The 19,976-nt window shown below is 38.7% G+C and overlaps 1 protein-coding gene across 8 annotated transcripts in view; it reads right to left on the bottom strand.

The window, feature by feature from the left end:
* nlgn1 (neuroligin 1) overlaps positions 1 to 19,976 on the bottom strand; it is an 816,109-nt gene that overhangs the window by 587,980 nt on the left and 208,153 nt on the right. For 4 of the 8 annotated variants that reach the window (XM_008106015.3, XM_003218122.4, XM_003218123.4 and 1 more), the window contains exons 2-3: positions 9,677 to 10,515; positions 9,152 to 9,211 (exon numbers count right to left, since the gene is read on the bottom strand). In XM_008106015.3, coding sequence (XP_008104222.1) covers positions 9,152 to 9,211; positions 9,677 to 10,169 — 553 coding nt within the window. In that variant the 5' untranslated portion in view covers positions 10,170 to 10,515. The remainder of the gene's footprint in view (positions 1 to 9,151; positions 9,212 to 9,676; positions 10,516 to 19,976) is intronic. The other 4 variants (XM_003218126.4, XM_008106017.3, XM_003218124.4 and 1 more) reach the window with 1 other exon arrangement.

Here is a 19,976-nt window from a genome sequence, read left to right as displayed (position 1 = left end):
GCACTGCCTAATTATGATCCCACAGTTTGATCCTCTTGCTGTTTTGGACTGCAGTTCCCAGAGCCCCAGTCAGCATTGCTGGCCAAAGGTTGGGGATTGTGGAAGTTACATCCCATCCAAAGGTCCAAATGTTCTGTGTCCATTCTTACTCATGACAGTGGTCATATTGATCAAAGAATTGACTGGTCTACAGCAAAAGTAAGCAACCTACTACCTTACAGCAGTTGTGGAATATGACCCTGCCTGACATACTGGCCAGAGGCTGCATATGAATACCTCCCTTTGTGGCTAATAAAGCTGTCCTTATGCTAGGCAGGGTAACACAGTATAACATAGATTGCAAACATTGGAGTGGCATCATTTAATTTAATATTATATATTTTGTTCGTAAGTCATCATGTGGAATATTCACACTAGACCCCAAAAGATAATGATATATTTCTAATGGATACCCTCTAACTATCTTTTCAAGGACTACATAAAAAAAGCCATAAGGTTGTTAAAGTTAATCCATTGCCACATCAAGTGCAGAGTCTGTGAACACACACATACATACACACAAACATACCCTGCATACTGGGTGCACATCTCTACGCATGTATCAGCCCAAACTTATAGAGATCCTCCATAAAAAGAGATGCATATGATGGTACAGATGTGCAGCTCCTTTTCATGTGTACTAAATGGGCAGATAGTGGAAAATTAGGCAACTGAATGTGGACAGGAGGTAAAAACATGAAAAAGGATTTCTTTGCATCCAACAATGACAAGGAACCCAACTTTTTGCACATCTCAAGATTAGTTGAAAATAGCATCTCTTCCTTGAACATTCACACATTTGTGAAGCTTTTGAAATGTTTCAGAGAAATGCATTGTGCAAAAAAAATTGCACATATTTTAGTAGCAAAGTATTTTTAGGAAAAAAATACAGATAAGTTTCATTCAGTGGGGAAAAATTAATTACTATATATACTTGTGTATAAGTAACAAAATGTTTGACAAAAACAAATCACCCCAAAACCCTGAACAGAATTCATCAGCAACAAGGGGAAGCTATTTCGAACACTTGAGGTGGAGCAGAAGGACAGCAAGCATTCTTCACAATGGCTTTCTTCATGAGCTTCCCTGCAGTGACCATTTTACTTGTAAAAAGAACTTACAAATGTCTATGTGTCTCTATTAAAATGGCTGATGCAGACTGTCTGCAGAAAAGCTTGTTAGGAAAGCTCTTATTAAAAATGGCTGCTGCCACTCTACTCCACCTCAAGAACCTTAAAAAAAATCCCATACTGCTGATGAATTACATTGACTGAAAAGAAGGGGAAGAAGGACTTCTTTTCTTTCTTCATTTGAGCAAGGAAGGAGTAATAGAGTGAAAGGGCTTCTCACATTTGCTCCTTCTCACTGATTTTGTCCTAGGTCACCTTCCATACTCTCATCCTCCTCTTTTTTTCAGGCTGCATTCTCATTATTTCTCCTCATTTTATATTCTGATCCCTCCCTGAATTTGTATGCCTTTTTAGATCAACAATGCATTTCACCTCCTCCTCCAAATGTAATCCCTCAAATAAATATATATTATTTTTTAGATGAGAGGAAAAGATTTGTTTGTTACATGTCTCTAACCTTCCCATCAGCCAAAACAAAATCCATAATTTTGGCCCTCAAACCTGCTTTCAACCTAAACATGATGTTAACTTTTACATGAGTACAGTGATGCACCAACTTAGCGAGTAACCCAACTTGTGGGTTTTTTGAGATACGAGCCATCGCTCGACTAGTTTTTGCTTCAAGATACAAGCTGAGATCTGAGTTACGAGCTAGATATTCCTTTTTGAGGCTTCCTCCTCCTCCAACATCTCCCGTGTCACATGTCCCTCTCAAACACGCCTGCCACTCTTTTTTTCTCTTCCCCACCCTTCTTTTTTCTCCACCTCCTCATGATGGCAGGCAGCAGCATTTGGGGTGCCAAGGCAGGGGTGGGGAGCAGATGGTGCATGCAGCCGCAAGGAGGAAGGAGCATGTGTGTTAGGTGGCATGAGTGTCGCCTTCATCAACTGCCACTGAAGTGGAGGAAGGGAAGTAGTGGCCAGGCTGTGGTGCAGGCTGGTTAGCAGCCAGCTGCAACAAATCACTCTGACCATGAGTTCGAGGCCCACCTGTGCTTGCGTCTGTCTCTGTCTCTGTTCTATGTTATGGCATTGAATGTTTGCCTTATATGTGTAATGTGATCCGCCCTGAGTCCCCTTTGGGGTGAGACGGGCGGAATATAAGTAATGCACATGAATAAATAAATAAATAAATAGTGAAGGCTATGGAGAAGGAAAGAATGGGGGAGGAGTGGGGCCTTCATTTCCCCCCTCAGTGAGCTACCTTGGACTTGTAAAAGAGCAAGGTAGTTTCTCCCTCTCTTTCCCCCTTTCCGAACAGTTCCAGTTTCCAGAGGAGTGGCTCCCTCTTCTCCTCTCCAGCCAGCAAATGAACTCAGTGCAAGCTGCCAACACAAGACCCTGGTGAGGGCCCAGGCCATGCCCCTCCACAGCAGCAACAACAGCAGCAGCAGCCCCTGTAACCGCCCCCAGAGAGGAACAACAACAACGCCATCACTGCTGCTGGGAAATGGGGTAAGAAAAAAATAGAGGATTGAAAAAGAGAGGAAAAAAGAGAAGAGGAGGAAAGAACCGAAAAGGGAGGGAAGGAGGAAGAAAGAAAACGTTTGGGCAATTGTGGGGTATGTTCTGGTTCAGTGGGTGGATATGGGGGCTTTGATGAGTTGGTTGTGGGTCCCCTTGACAGACCTTTGGAAGAAAGGAAGCGGCAGAGGAGGCCTTCTTTTCCCCCCTCCGTGAGCTCCCTGATCTTGACAAAAAAAATTGATGTGGTTTTTACAGTACTGTAATGGATGAATAGCATTTCAATTCATTTCAATTGGGAAATTTGATCTGGCATATGAGCAAACTGAGTTACAAGTTTGGCCACAGAACGAATTAAACTCATACGTCAAGGTATTATTGTATAAGTAAAGGTAAAGGTTTCCCCTGACGTTAAGTCCAGTCATGTCTGACTCTGGGGGTTGGTGCTCATCTCCATTTCTAAGCTGAAGAGCCGGCGTTGTCCATAGACACCTCCAAGGTCATGTGGCCGGCATGACTGCATGGAGCACCGTTACCTTCCAGCCGGAGTGGTACCTATTGATCTACTCACATTTGCATGTTTTCGAACTGCTAGGTTGGCAGAAGCTGGAGCTAATAGCGAGCACTCACTCCGCTCCCGGGATTTGAACCTGGGACCTTTCGGTCTGCAAATTCAGCAGCTCAGTGCTATAACACACTTCACCACCGGGGCTCCCTATTGTATATGATAGGTGAATAAAATAAATGTGTATGTTATGTACAAATTTCCATATAAGGAAAATCCAATATGTCTTGTAGCTCAATGTGCAACATGGACAAGGATGTATTTGCAAGAGGAATATGGAAAAATTCAACAACATCAAAACAGAGATCTCAAGTTGAACTAGCCCATATGGCAATGTGGTACTTTTTCAAAATAGCAAAAGTTGAAATTTGTGATGTGCAATGCTGACAAGCATAAATAGCTATTAACAAATTCACATTCTATATAAATACCAAATGAAATACTGATTTTACTGAATTTTGTGCTTCTCTGTAAAATTTACATCACGTTCACTTTCAGAAATTACATGATGCACACCTATTTGTCTTTATGAATGGCCCATACCATAAAATGATGGATTTTCTGGCATCTTTTTTTATCTAAATAAAATGAAAGTTTTATATGCCTGAGAGAAGGGTAATTCCTTAAAATAAGGGGCACTTGCCAATCCTTATGTGGCAAATATTTTGATCCTCAACCAAAGAGATACTTGACAACCCTAAACCACAAGCTCTCCCTATATGTTTCTTGACCCTATGCTGGAAGATTACCACACAATGTAATATATTAATATAATTCCTATATTCTAATTTTGCATGCCTACCCAATTCTCATCAGATGGTATTAACACATGTACCTGTTCTGAGAGAGGTGCATGAAAAGGAGAAATGGAAGCCAACCATATATACGTTGTCACTCCTTTTTGTGCTCTGGAGGCACAGAAATCAATGCAAAGAAATTAAACTATGAAGCAGTCCATTTCCTAGTCAATGCAGTATAGTCAGCCCTCCACATTTGTTGGGGTTAATGACACGGGACTACCATGAAAATGAAAAACCATTAATAAAAATGCTTTTTTTTTTTTTTTTACTTGAGAGGACACCTGACTAGAATTATCTATCCAGGTTCTCCAGCAAGATCACAAAATTGCAATGGAAGGCCTAGAGATTCCTGGGGAATTTTTTTTAAATCAAATCCATGAATAATGGAATTCACAAATATGGAAAATTGATTGTGTTACATTTTTCATAGCACACGTGGGCAAGTACATAGATACAAGCACTCATTCTTTTATTCAACCACAAATAAAACTGATAAGGTATTACTTAAGGTTTATCTATATGTCCAAAGAAACCAAGCAGACTTTACTATGACACAATGAAATACAGATTAAGGACTTTTAAAATGGAAAGAATTGTGTGTGGGGGGGGTATTTCTCCTCTCAAATAGTTTTTCCCTATTCCAAGGCTTGAACAGAAAACTATGGGTTTGTGGGAAATATTAAAAACCAAATGCATTTTTTTCTTTCTAGGTTATGTGGAATATTTCTAAAGCAACTTCTAATGTAATATTGTTATAGATAAAACATACAGTTGCAGATCTCTTAAATTTCAGAAGTGATAAATTAAATGATAGTCTCACTGCTATTGTGTTTAATCGGATTAATAAACAAAAGTACATTCTTATTGCTTTAAGCTGGAAACGAACTTTTAAACTTTGCCGTATATGGAAGATCTTTAAATAATTTATCAGAGTCTCTGTTATTACTGACAGAGTTTGGTCTGCAATTCCCAAGATGACTGGCCACAATGAACTGGGGATTCTTGAAGTTGTAACTTTCCCAAACTCTTTCATATTATCATGGCTATGCCTTGGCATAAAAACGACCTTTATTCCTCTTTCTCCAAACTTGCTTCAAATCCCTCTACTTCCTGGATTAACATGGATACACAGTGAAATGACTCAAAAGTAAGAATGAAGATGAACCAAAGTGAACATGAACCTAAATGACCTTCCATTCTGTATTCTTCATTCCTTCTGTTGCTCACTCCCTTCAAGATGAAGATCATAGCTTGTATTAAGCCAGGGTTCACCAGGATGTATGAATTGAATGATTCAGTCTTAATGCTGGTAAACAAACCAGGGTTTGAATCACATTCATGTTCCCAACTAGAGAAGAGCCACTCTATAAGATGTTGAATTGTCAATACTTAAATAATTTTCATTGGGCCAATGGTTCTTACCTCAGTTGAGACTACCAAGGAGATGTATACCAGTTTATCAGAAAAATAATCTAAAAAGTTATGAGATAGTCTGCTTTAATACAAACCAGGTTTTTTTTTTGTTCTGATGGCAACCTCTTGAGGGAGAATGGAAGGGTGTGGAAATGAAATACAGTAGAGTCTCACTTATCCAAGCTAAAAGGGCCGGCAGAAGCTTGGATAAGCGAATATCTTGGATAATAAGGAGAGATTAAGGAAAAGCCTATTAAACATCAAATTAGGTTATGATTTTACAAATTAAGCACCAAAACATCATGTTATACAACAAATTTGACAGAAAAAGTAGTTCAATAGGCAGTAATGCTATGTAGTAATTACTGTATTTATGAATTTAGCACCAAAATATCATGATGTATTGAAAACATTGACTGCAAAAATGGCTTGGATAATCCAGAAACTTGGATAAGCGAGGCTTGGATAAGTGAGACTCTACTGTAGTTTGTTCTATAGCATTTTTGAGAGTTCATCTTAAAAAAATACTCTGAATTCTGCAAATATCAAGGAAGAAGTCAAACAGTATGAAAAATGTTTTTCACTTCCAGCAAATATGGTCTTGGGAAAGATAGCTAATTGTGTCTATGGCTACTATGACAATCATGTCAAAAATGATAATGTATTATTGAGGAGTGAAAAGTTACGGCAAAGATTAACTATTGTCCAGATTTATTGGTATGCCAATATAGAAATTCATATTTTCTGAGCTTTCTTCCACAAAAATATGAATTTCACCTGTTTCTGCATTATGCATTATGACAAGTCTACACACTGGCTGAAATTCAAATAACTATTGTAAATGTGGCCAAGGACTTGAGTATGCCAAGTGGGATTTTTCTTCTCTCCTGTTTTCAGGCAGTACTTCAACAATATATTGCAGACCACCAAAATGTATCTTAATTTCAAGAAAGGTTTACTATGAGCACAGGACACTGGCAATTGGGACTCCAACGAACCTGCTGGGAATAGGATTCAGCACCTTGGATAGCCCTTTTAAAGTCAGGATTAAAATCTGGAACAGATTCAGCACCAGCTGCTACCAGGAAAGGGGGGTATTGACAAAAGCCATCAATTCCCAAAGCCTTCTTCAACATACAAATAAACCACCTATTGTTGGAAATGAGCTACTACTTCAATTCCTGGATAATAAATATGAATGCTATCCTGTTAGGTATTTAATTTATCAGTCAAGTTTAGTCTGATGCATAATCTTGGCCTTTATTATTATTATTATTTCCTATGGTGGGGATGTTTTCCATTTTCAGTGTTCTCTAGTTCTCTAGCTTGACTAAACCTACCATGTTGTTTTTCCATCTCCAACTTAAAGTATATTCATAATTATTGTTTACACCACTACTGTACAAGTAAATCTGTAATTATTGTTTATTCCATTGTAGTATAAATAATGGGGCAAGGATGGAATATAAATAAAGTTAATAATTGTTGTTGTAAATATTGTTGAGCAGAATTAATCCATTGAGTCTTTTTAGCAGCATAAATATATCAGACATTCGCAGTTGCTCTACAAAGACTTAATGCAGTCCTACAAAATGTAATCCTTTGAATGCAGTGTGTTTCTTTTGTGTAACCTTTCACAGGCTTATACTGCAAGTAGTATGCAATATGGCTCACGTTTGGGCAAAAGTTAAACAGACATTGCAACTGTTTCATAATCCTATCAAATTGTATTTCCTGTGAAAAACAACAAGCTAAGGGATGGCACAATTTTCTCTATAGGTTCTACGTTTCTGACTATTTGCCCCTTTCACTTGGAATCTGTAAATTTATAAAGTCCAAACCCATAATTATTCTCTCTCCTACTTCCAAGTTAGGAAAACACATCCTGAAGAAGGATTTTTTATGCAAATTGTGCAAAATCATAATTAAACTATTGCACAAAACTGAAATGACTATGATAATTAATAGTGCAATGCTGAAATGTTTATACTTAACTTTTTCATTCATCAGTCTTTATCAATCAATCAATCACATCTTCCCCATCAATCAGCTAGACTTTTTGTGCTTGTTATAGGTGTGTGCTTTCTTTTAGAAAGGGTAAAGACAGCTCTTTGGCTCACAGACTTTCTTTTATCACAAATTATGAAAGCCTTCCTGAAAAGGAAAGAGCTCTTGTTATGCTCTTACATTGGGAGTGTAAATTTAATTGCCACTTCATTCAATATGGGAAATATGGTCCATTGAACCTTAGACTGCAAACATGCTTCATCATACATTCCTAGGTTGTATCCTGTGCCATTTCTAAATGTTTAGGTTGCTTCTTTTAGTAGATGAGCTCTTACAAGCACATGGAAAGGAATACAGAAATAGATGCTTTAGTCACAGAATCCAAATTATAACCTAGTTCACAGCATTGGCAGAAGGGAATCCACATTTTTCAAAATAAAATATGAACACAAAAGAGTATGTGTCTTTAACAATCTGCTAACATTGTCAAATACACTGTTGCAAATTGAAATAACTTAGCAATGAAGTTCAAGATACAACAAACAGTAACTAAAAACACACATACCATTGGCGTGCATTGTTAGTTACGTTATATTCCCCTTTAGATCCCAAATCATTGAACTATTTACACAAACAGTGGTATGACTAATTTTATCCCATTCCCATGCAACGGCTTACTAACCACAAAATTTTTACATCAGAACGGTGACATTATGATCTCCTTTTCTATATCATTTTTGGACCATTAATTCACTTTCATTTCAGAATTGAAAATCATAATTACTTTCTCTCTCATATATGCCAGTCATAATATTATTGATAGATTTCTGCATCTCAAGTTCTGTGTCCTAAACTGTACTAAACAAAGTTATTGAAGGAGCACCAAATTCTGTATTGCAGCTCTTGGGTGAACTCCTTGAAATCTACAATATTCCCATGAATTCTGAAATTGTATTATTCTCCCCCTCATGTCATTGCACGCAATAGCGAGAGATATATCCATCCATTTTACCTAGCCCTGAATTCAAATATATAACTTCATAATATTAGCAGTTACAAGGCCCAGCATGAAGACCAATGCTACATTGCTGCTGCCATATAAATAATATAGAATTATAATAAACATAATGTCATTGTAAAATCCCTACATAATTTATTATCTTTTTCTGCCTAAAGAAAATAGCTGGTATCCTACCAGCCTGAAAATTGTATTTACACCTTACACCAGCTGGAAAGAGGGGAAAATCACATGTTAGTAATCACTGATCAAATATATGATCTCTTAAGAGAACAGCTACAAAATATATTTTGACGGAATCAGATGTTTGACTATTCTTGCTATATTTTGCTGGGCACTATTCCACAACCCAAAGTCCACATATCAAACACACACACTACAACTATGTTTGAGGTCTCTGACAATCACATTCAGTACAAACTCTCAGATAAACTAGTAGAAGACAATAAGGACAAGATATTTAGCCTTTATGTTTTTGTACGGAGCAGGCAGGATAGATACTTTCCTTCTCCCTCTCTCTCTTTTTAAACCTTTCCTTATTTAAACTATTTGAACAGATCCATTTATCACAAGCTATTTCTTCTTTCTGCACAGCTACCAACCAACAAAAGAGCAGCCTAATGTTCTTTTAAGGTGTTAATTTGATCTTCCTCTGCATAGGTTTAATGTGCTTTTTTCCAGCCCAGGTTTCGTTTTGTGACCACTTTATACATACCTCCTTTTCTACAAATTTTCTTGCCGGGTTTTCTGGCACATTCCTTGGATATTCTTTTGACTGAAAAATGAATAGAAGACTAGAAAATAACATGGAGCTCCGTGACAGACAGTAGGAGCATGCAATACCACTAGCTAACTTCAAGATGGCCTGCTTTTTATGTATTTATTGGTTAGGTGCAGAAGAGGTTTGACTCCTTTTTGCCTATCCATGCAATGGATCAAGATGTTGATGCATCTTTCCCAGAAGTCAATGGGTGGGAATGAGAATTAGGTACCAACTTTGACCCAAGAGTACACGTGCTAAAGGACAAAGAAAATAGACAAGAGAAGAGAAGGGACAATAGAGGCTAAGAACTGATGCATACATAGAAAAGCCACATGCATACAAATTTGGGGAGAAAAAAAATGCTAGCATGCAGACAAGAAAGCCGTGCTGGCTACCAGTACATATGTTTTAAGAGTAAATTACTTCATAGGAAAGTAAAAACAAAGTATCTCCCTGCTTCTCCTGTAAATAACTCACCATCTTCAGTTGGGACATATATATTCAAATAGAGGCAGTCTTCATTCTGATCTTGTACATAGGTAGAAACTATATCCAAGTTATTAGTGAACCAGACAGGAAGCATGACTTCAGGTAACCGGCCCTCTATAATGTTCTGGGGACACACTGGGGCAAACTGCGTAGCATTTTTGATGTCTGGCCAAGGAGATGGTGGTTCAGGAGGTTGAAATCGACGTTCTCCAGTTGGTGGGGCAGCATAAGGAACCCCAAAAAACTGAATGACAGGCCCCAGAATTTCATTGTTCAATTCCTTCTTCATCCCTCGGACCTTTCCAAAGCTGGTGGTCACCACAGGGTCAGTATCATCCAATTTTTGTGATGACACGGCAGCAGCATGAAGCAAGAACCCAAGTACACAAAGAGTAAATGTTGCATCCAGTCCCATATGCAACAAGCGGACCAGTATCGCTCGCCATACACAGTTCAGCCACATGGATCTTGGAAAGGCCATGGTCCCACATCAGTTGTATAGCTATGATTTGAACAATCGTATTTGTATCCGTTTGCTGGGAAGGGAGGTGATAAACTAGGGTTCTTCTCAAGAGACCCAGGAAATGAAATGTATGGGTTGGGTCTCCAAAAACTGAGCCTGTCAGAAAATTATCACAACACTCTTCACACGATAAGCATCTTCCATTGATTTCATTCTTGCTGAGATAACATCTTCACGCAGGCCTATTTATCAAACTACATTCAATTGACAATTCTGTTTTCCACAGTAGCAATATGAAGAGAGCATCCATTTACTGCAGATCCCCCATTTATAAATCAATTCCAGTTAGCTGCAGGTCTGTATCCTGGAGAAAACGAAAAAATAAATCATTAGTATGAAAAGCTAATATAGGCAGAATAATAACCAGATGTTTTACAAGTTACTATACATACATTAATAGTCACAAGAGCCATGTAAGTAAAATTATGCAGTAAGTAGTTTACGACTCCTTGAGATGACAGGTAAAATATGAATTCCCAAGATATTTATTATGTTGTCCTACCGAGTTTATTTTACAGACTTCATAGAAAGACAGCTTTAAATTTCACTTTTTCTGGAACCAAACACATGGCTTCAAAGGCCAGATTAAATGCATTTTTAATGTTGTATTTTTAAAATCTGTCTCAGAGGGACTTGCAATCAATTGTAAACTTGTTACCAGAGGATGGTTTAACAACAACCACAAATCAATTATAATTTTATACAATCTTAAGAGATGCAATAAATACAAGATAGACCACAGAGTTCCATAGAAAAACATGTAAAGTGTTCTGAGATCAATCAACAGGAGCTATGGTTGATTCCCCCACCCCACGCCACCCACCCATGGAGCTGTCTCAGGATGACAAGTCCAAAATAATTTCTGAAGTTATGATTACAATCCGATGCAATTATTTAGAGTATGATTTAATTATAAAATTAGTTATTATTAACCTAATTTAATTCAGTAAACATGGGCATAATTCAATAATGCATATAATAAACATAATTCAACAATAACATGGTCACTTTCACTTTCCTAGTTCCTTCATTCTCACACAGACATGAGCCAATTTTCTAGGAAGCCATCCTGCACTAGTGAAGAATATATGTCAATCAAACACCATGTGGACAGTTTACCACTCACTTGTCTATTAGTGGGAAACTATTGGTTACCAGTGGGATAGGAAAGGAATTGTATTATTGGTTGAGCCTGGAGACTTGTTAAATTCTCTCTCTCTCTCTCTCTCTCTCTCTCTCTCTCTCACACACACACACACACACACACACACACACACACACACACACACATCTCAGAGCATCATGGAATTATGTCATATGGATGCAACTCTCATACTGCACATATATGTGACTGGACAACCTCAAAATTAGGGTAACCATTTCACCTACTTTAGAGGGTAGAAGATCCTGTATCTCAAGTCAGAAGTTAATGGATCAAAAGAAAGGAAAGTCATAAACTTGCCCATCAACAGTCAGTCTCTAGCAACAGGATGAAGAGACACAGAGTTTCCCTTAATGACAGTCTCCCCCACCATGGTGAGATGTAGTAGATGCTGTTATTTCTAATCAAATAACTGTAATTTTGTTGAAATTGGCACCTCTAGGTATAAATTACCATATACAGTAGAGTCTCACTTATCCAACATAAATGGGCCGGCAGAATGTTGGATAAGTGAATATGTTGGATAATAAGGAGAGATTAAGAAAAAGCCTATTAAGCATCAAAATAGGTTATGATTTTACAAATTAAGCACCAAAACATCACGTTATACAACCAATTTGACAGAAAAATTAGTTCATTACACATTAATGCTATGTAGTAATTAATGTATTTATGAATTTAGCACCAAAATATCATGATATATTGAAAACATTGACTACAAAAGTGCGTTGGATAATCCAGAACGTTGGATAAGTGAGACTCTACTGTACCTGTGTGTGTGCTTTTTTATGGTGATGCATTTTGTTCTTTCCTTGCAATTTATTAGCGACTTTCTTACTTAGGATTGCCAAATAAATATATGACTGAAACGTATAGTGCCACAGAATATTAGACTTTGCCTCTCCACTACCCTCATGAGTGATGACCTGGACTCAGGAAATCATTCAATAGTTGATAAAGTTTTAGCTACTTCACATGCCTACTTTCTAATAGGCTGTTTCCATGTCTACCTTTTCTTTCCCTCCCATCCTTCATCAGTTAAGAACTATACTCTAGTAGCATTCTTAAGAAGTGAGCTTCCATAGTTAATTTCTCATGGTCATGCTACCAGGACTGCTGTCAATACTTCTATTTCTACAAAAGAAGACAAGTTACTTTCTTCTTCAGAAAAAATAAACACAGAAAGACGCAATGCTAGTTAATTGTTATCTCAAAATAAAATGATTAGTCAATTGATGATAGAAATGCTAATGTAGAAATACATAGTCATACCTTATGTAATCTCAATGTTAAGTTAGATATACCATGATACACTTGGAAGTCCGGGACAGGGAGAGAATAATAAGAATCTATTAGAGGTTTGTGTAATGTGCTGTCAGCCCAATAGTGTCAAACATGTGGCCCCTAGATGTTATGGACATTGACTCCCAGAATTCCTGATCATAGGACAAACTGGCTAGGGCTTCTGGGAGCTGGAGTCCTAAACACCTGGAGGGCCACAAGTTTGACACCTTTGTATTAGCCCATTGGAGAGTCAAGGCTGTTGTATTACCAACACTGTAAGTATTATCAACACTGAAGTAGGAATTAGCCGTCAGATGGCACTCTGATCAACTATTGTACAATGGATGTGGAGGGTGTCATATAGTGCTCCTCATCCTTGACCTCTTAAGAGTGTTTTTCAAATTTGCCCAACCCATCTATCCCTGAGTTTCCTTGTCCTACACACAAACTTCTCTCGTGGTTTGCCATTACAGCTGTTTCATAGAAGCTTGTTTTTGTTCATAGATGCTTACTTCATGAAAGCTTCTCCAGAGAAATTGATCCAAACCAATAGATCTTTATCACAAGGAAAGAATTTGAACTAAATACTGTGAAAAACATTCTGATTTGAAGAGCTGTTTGGCAGTGGAACAGACTTTCTCCAAATATGGTGAGTTATCCTTTATTGTAGCTACTTAAACAGACATTAGATGGCTCTCTTGGTGCTCTCATTGTGGATTTCAGATGCAGTGTGGGATTAGACTACATGGCCTTTGGGCTCCCATCCAGCTCTGCAATTCTATATTCCTTCTGGCGTGAGATTTCTTATCTACAGTAGCCCAGATCCCAGAGGTAGAGCATCCAAACTAGATCATTTTAAGGCTTTATTTTCAGCACAGCTTAGGAGGTAGATATAAAAACATTTCTTTCATCATGGGTGATATTACATTTGCCAAGAAGGTTCTGTGGAAGATTTACAACACTGTTTACTCTGTTTATAAGGCCCCAAGGTCAAAATACTGGGATCTTTTATTTATTGCAGGGAAAATGGCCAGTCTTTGCCTCAAGAGAAAACTCTGGGGTTCTCCCCCTTTTCTTCAGTTACTGAACTGAACAGCTGCTCATGCTCAGGCTGCTGCAAAAGAATATCAAAAGTTTGTATCTGAGAATATCGTTGACTGGTTAATGATTGTAAGGCGCAGTCAATTTTCTTAGTCTTTCATTCTAAAGACTTGTCTTTTAAAAAGGAGCAGGTGAGCTCTTTTATGAGTGTAATGTTTTATGGTAAAAAAAAGTTATTTCATGGCCATTAATTCAGACCATGGTGGGCAAAATTTCACCCCTGGAGCCCAATTTTGTGGTCCTTAAAGATTCCCAATCCTTTTTCAAAACACCTGACATGATTTACATATGATTTTTGCCCCCAAACTACTCAGAAAATCCTTCAATCCATTAAAATATGTTACACCTCCACAAACACTCCAGAATCCCTTACAAACCACAACTGTCTGCATTTTCCTTTGCATTCCCCCTCAAAACTGAGAGAGGACATGATAGGGTCACACAGATACACTAAATTCCTAATGTAGCAGTGAGGGACATTAATATATAAAGTTTCTAAGGGTCTGCTTTCCAATAATGGGAGCATCGAGAACCCAAAATAGGAGAAGCTTGAGACAAATATTTTGGAGTTATAGTAACAAAGGTAAAATTTCCACCTTATTGCACACTGGGGAAAGGGTGCAAGTGATAAAGGTGAGAAAGTAAGGGGGGCATTACATTCAAATATATTCTTCTCCCAGTCTGTGCAAGTATTTAGGTGAGAACAGAACAGGATGAAGTACCGGCAAATGTATCCAAAGTATGGGAAAGATTCAGATTAAAATTCTCTTCACATTACCATTACCCTCATGAGACTAAAGAAATAATCTCAAAAACTATCCTGTACTTAGTCTTGATGTAGGAATTCATAATAGTAATCCATGTATCTATGAGAATTTAAAAGGATCTGATAAGAGGCCTCAAAGCGGTATCATCTCTAGATGCTGCTGCTTTGAGACCTCTAGAAGTACTTCCTAGACTGGGCATATCCCTCGTGCTTAAAAACACGAAGCTTTGGTGCCCTTCATTAATGGGTCTAAAAGACATATAATAATTGATTGTGCCCTGTAGTCCTTGGGTTCAATAAGTCTAATAGGACCATATGCACGACACAAAAAGGATTCCACCAATATACTGGGGATTTTTTTAGACAGTAAAATTGTATTGCTTATTGAGGAAAAAATGGGGTACTTTAGCCTTATGAAGTTCACATATATATGTTCTCTTTTTTTGAAAGGAAAGTTAGTAACCATTGAGGATTTATTTTATCACTTCCTTCCATAATTTTGCTGAGGGAATTTCAGAGCAGAGCCTGCCAAAAAGTGCAACTGCCCCTGCCATTCAAGTTATTACAGAAGGTGATTGTAAAAGCTATATTCAACAGCAAGAGATTTGGTGCATGTTTAGTATTTCTTCAGAGCTGAACAGTCTTTCTCGGATGGCAATAAGGAGTTAGATGGAGCTTTTGAACCATTTCACTCATGCTCTATCTCTCGTCTAATTTTAATAAAATCTTTGCTGTGAAACTGTATTAAGGCAGGCTTATTGCCCTTCATTCTCCCACACTGGATTCAAAGGATTTGTCAGAACATGGGGATTTAGCTGCACAAAATCTTTTTGCTCCTTTCTTTTTTTACAGGATAGTGTATGCATTTAGATTTACCTTAATATACTTGGCCAGAGTGCTAGCTTGGACCCACTTACATCTCCAAGGATGTTTCTCTAACATACCAGTTCAGACAGCAAACTAACCGTAGGAAAATGGAAGGGCAGAGAAAAATATGCATAACATACACATTATTGTTATGATCAATTTATTCATTTCAAACTGATAGCAACCCCATCTCAGGATTTTCTCAGCAAGATTTGTTGAGAGGGGGTTTGCCTTTGTTTTCCTCAGGGCTTGAAATTTTCTCAGTGTCATTTATGAGCAATGGGGATTTGAACTCTGGTCTCCAGAGTTGTAGGACTTCATCAGATGGAGTGAATTTATCTAGGATAAATTTTATGAGTGTCCTAGGATTTTTTCACCCTGTCTAGACAACGAAGACCCATGCCAGACATCACACAACGTTGTGTGAGTTCTGGTGGAAGCTCTGCCCACAACCGGGGTGAAAGCGTGCTCCAATGGAGCAGGCATGGGGCCTCTCCGTGAGGGTGACACTTCCCTCCCATATATACATGAATGTGTATATACATTTATTCAGATTCTCAGTTCAAAGCAGATAACTTGCTTTTTAATTCAAGTTGAAGAAATTCTGCCAGTTACACCTTAAACAATATTTCAAAACATTAAAGGTAAAGGTAAAGGTAAAGGTTTCCCCTGACGTTAAGTCCAGTCATGTCTGACTCTGGGGGTTGGTGCTTGCAAGGATCATTCAGACAAAAACAACAAACAAGGCACACGAGTGGCTTCTCAAACAGGCAGGGGGAAATCTCTCTTTCAAGATCCCAACCACTGCCACCATTAAATGTGGGACACCCTGCCCAAAGCCCCTTTACATTTAGGCTAAGGGAATCTTTTCTTAATATCCCACACCTTTGCCACGCCTTTTAAATATGGGATCGCTCAAATCCCACTATGACAGGGGGCAATCCTTCTTTCAGGATCCCAGCCACTGTCAGCTACAAGACCCGAGTCTGTGCGTGTGTATGTATGAGAGGATGTGACACTGAGGTGAAATATGTGAGATAAATCTTCCACTGACTCTAAGTAGAGCAATTCAATACTCAGGAACACTGTCTTTATTAAAAACAAAGAATTATTTATTTATGGTTTCTCTAGTCCAAAAAGTATAACTTGTTGCAAAGGTTTACTTCTTCAGTTTCATTTGTACACAATATAGACAATATCTTTTATTCCTTTAACATCAAACACTTGACTGAAACTTTGTCTCAACAATATTCCTTTTCCTCAGCTCTATCTCACTAGAAACCTAAACCTAATTTACCTCAGACATCTTCTTTCTAACACACAGGCTAGAAACTAAACTGAACACACAGCAGTCTTCCTTCTAGCTCCCTTTGCTAGAACCTGAACATATAGACGTCTTCTTCCTAGCTCACCAGCTAGAGAATTTTACTAACTAACTTTCAGACTTCTTTCTAGCTCAACGGCTAGAGAACTTCCATAACTGACCCCTCAGACTCACACAAGTCTTTCCACTAGTTTCCCTCACTAGAAACATGAACATAACTGAACTCTTTTTAAAACATTCCCCCCTTTTCTCATCCAGCTAGCTCCGCCCCTTTCATGCTAGCTTTGAAATGGTTACATTTCTACAAAAGCAGCTACGTTACCATGGTGACACATAGCCAATCATCAGTAGCTAACTCCTGCCCACCTTTATCTCTGAATCAACATTAAATAACATAGACAAAAATCACCAATAAAATAAGGCTTTACATTACAGTGCTCATCTCCATTTCTAAGCCGAAGAGCTGGCATTGTCCGTAGACACCTCCAAGGTCATGTGGCTGGCATGACTGCATGGAGCGCCGTTACCTTCCTGCCGGAGCGATACCTATTGATCTACTCACATTGGCATGTTTTCGAACTGCTAGGTTGGCAGAAGCTTGAGCTAACAGTGGCCACTCACGCCGCTTCCGTGGTTTGAACCTGGGACCTTTTGGTCTGCAAGTTCGGCAGCTCAGCTCTTTAACACACTTTGCCACTGGGGCTCCTTTATTTTCCTCAATAAGAGAGGATGCCTCAAAATGTGACAACATTCCTTCTAACCGTTCCAGTTTGGCATGGACAGTCCCAATGACCTGCCACTTTTTTTCAACTGCTTCTCAATTGTCTCCTACCACTACTTTCCCTCTTCATCCTCAGCTTATTTCAATTGCTTGCAAACTGAGATCAGAGTACACAAGCACACTGAACTCAATTCAGCAGTAGGGAAAGGTGAAGCCATATCTTGCCCTTCCCAGTAAGCTCAGGTAACAGCAAATTGTTTTCAGCCACATTATCGTTTTCAGCTGTAAAATGTTGGAGGGTATAGAGAGCCTGCCAATGATTTCTCACATTGTGCAAGACATACATTTACATCAGTTATGTACACTCATTAGCTGTGGGTTGTGGTTTACAATTAGGATGGCGAGACATATGGTTGTGTACAAACACTCACACACACACACACACACACACACTATTATCAGTATAATCTGTATACATAACACAAGTCTTAACAATAATGACAGTAAAACTATCAAACCTAAAGAAAAATACATTAAGTCTCTCTTCTTAAAGCCATTATATAGCTCAAATGTGTATGAGAGCTATTATTGTATGTGTGTGTGCGTGTGTGTGTGTGAGAGAGAGAGAGAATGCTATATTTTACTTGTTTTAATTACTACAGTTTGCTTTGTTTATCTGCTTTAATTTGAAAGCATAGTTTCATTGCTATACTGTCACACTGAATTGCATTTTTATTAAAACTCATTTTGGTTATTATTTTAATAGAAAGTGAGGTATACATATTAAATAAGCTGCACTGATATCCAGGCACAACATCATAATGAAAAGGAAATTATATTGAATATAATACTTAGAACAAAATTAATAAAAAAGAATGCATTCTCTTTGCTACTAACACAACAAGTCTGTAAATATTCCACACTTTGAACCTGATCTCCCACTTTATATAAGCGATCAGGCCATTTCCTGGGCTAATAAGAATACAGATGCTAAATAATCCAAAAAATAATCTGGAAAAAAAAGGAGGGCATGTTCTGATATTGACAGTGTGATAGGATGAGACGATCTGACATGACACAGTGATGCTGTGAATCACTGAATACTAGCAAACCCCAGGTGGTGAAAAGCCAGTATGTTCATAGAAAATCCAAGTCAATAAGTGCATGGAAACTGGTAATCCCATTTCATTTCCTGACTCAAAAGAATTTCCCCCTTTTCAGTTGTTTAGAAGAGTTTCAACTGCTCATATACTTTAACAGAGAAGGCTACAGTTTTGAAACTCCTCCTAGGCAAAGGAGTGTATGGAGGAACTTGGCAACCTCTGACCAGAATTCATTACACTGCATCTCCTCTTAGATACAATGATACAGTGTCAAACATGAACCTCACAAAGGGAACTTTGTTTCTGTTTCATCTACTGTTTGCAAGGACACAAGTTCTGTTAATTTGAAAGCTTAGAGCAGGGGTCCCCAAACTAAGGCCCGCGGGCCAGATCCGGCCCGCCGGAGCCATTTATCCGGCCCGCGGCAGCTTTCCTCCCTTTCCTGCATTGTCCCGCTCCCTGCACAAGCCTTGGAGACTTGCCTTTCCGCCTTCCCGGCCACTTTTCTGCTCTATGAGCCTTTGAGCCTCACCTGGCTCCCCACTCTCCCTGCATAAGCTGTGGAGGAGCCTTGCCTTTTACTGCTGATCAAAAGGTATTTTAATTATTATTTAATTAATTATTAATTACTAAGGTGTGTTTCCTCCAGGTTTAGCAATACGTTGATCAGCAATATACTCCGGATTTCTCCCTGGGCTAGAGACCTGAGTGAGGGAGAGTTTCTTTCCCCACTCAGACTTCCAGTCCTGGGAGAAATCTGGAGTATATTGCTATTCTTGATTAGCAATATACTCCGGATTTCTCCCTGGGTTGGAGGCCTGAGTGAGGGAGAGTTTCTTTCCCCACTCAGACGTCCAGTCCAGGAGGAAATCTGGAGTATATTGCTATTCTTGATTAGCAATATACTCCGGATTTCTCCCTGGGCTGGAGGCCTGAGTGAGGGAGAGTTTCTTTCCCCACTCAGGCTTCCAGTCCTGGGAGAAATCTGGAGTATATTGCTATTTCTGATTAGCAATATACTCCAGATTTCTCCCTGGGTTGGAGGCCTGAGTGAGGGAGAGTTTCTTTCCCCACTCAGACTTCCAGTCCAGGGAGAAATCTGGAGTATATTGCTATTCTTGATTAGCAATATACTCCGGATTTCTCCCTGGGTTGGAGGCCTGAGTGAGGGAGAGTTTCTTTCCCCACTCAGGCTTCCAGTCCAGGAAGAAATCTGGAGTATATTGCTATTCTTGATTAGCAATATACTCCGGGTTTCTCCCTGGGTTGGAGGCCTGAGTGAGGGAGAGTTTCTTTCCCCACTCAGACTTCCAGTCCAGGGAGAAATCTGGAGTATATTGCTATTCTTGATTAGCAATATACTCCGGATTTTTCCCTGGGCTGGAGGCCTGAGTTAGGGAGAGTTTCTTTCCCCACTCAGACTTCCAGTCCTGGGAG

Source organism: Anolis carolinensis, chromosome 3 (genome assembly GCF_035594765.1).
Source record: "Anolis carolinensis isolate JA03-04 chromosome 3, rAnoCar3.1.pri, whole genome shotgun sequence".
Lineage (NCBI taxonomy): Eukaryota > Metazoa > Chordata > Lepidosauria > Squamata > Dactyloidae > Anolis > Anolis carolinensis.
Note: the sequence above shows the minus strand (reverse complement) of the source record. Positions and strands in the feature narration are given on the sequence as shown.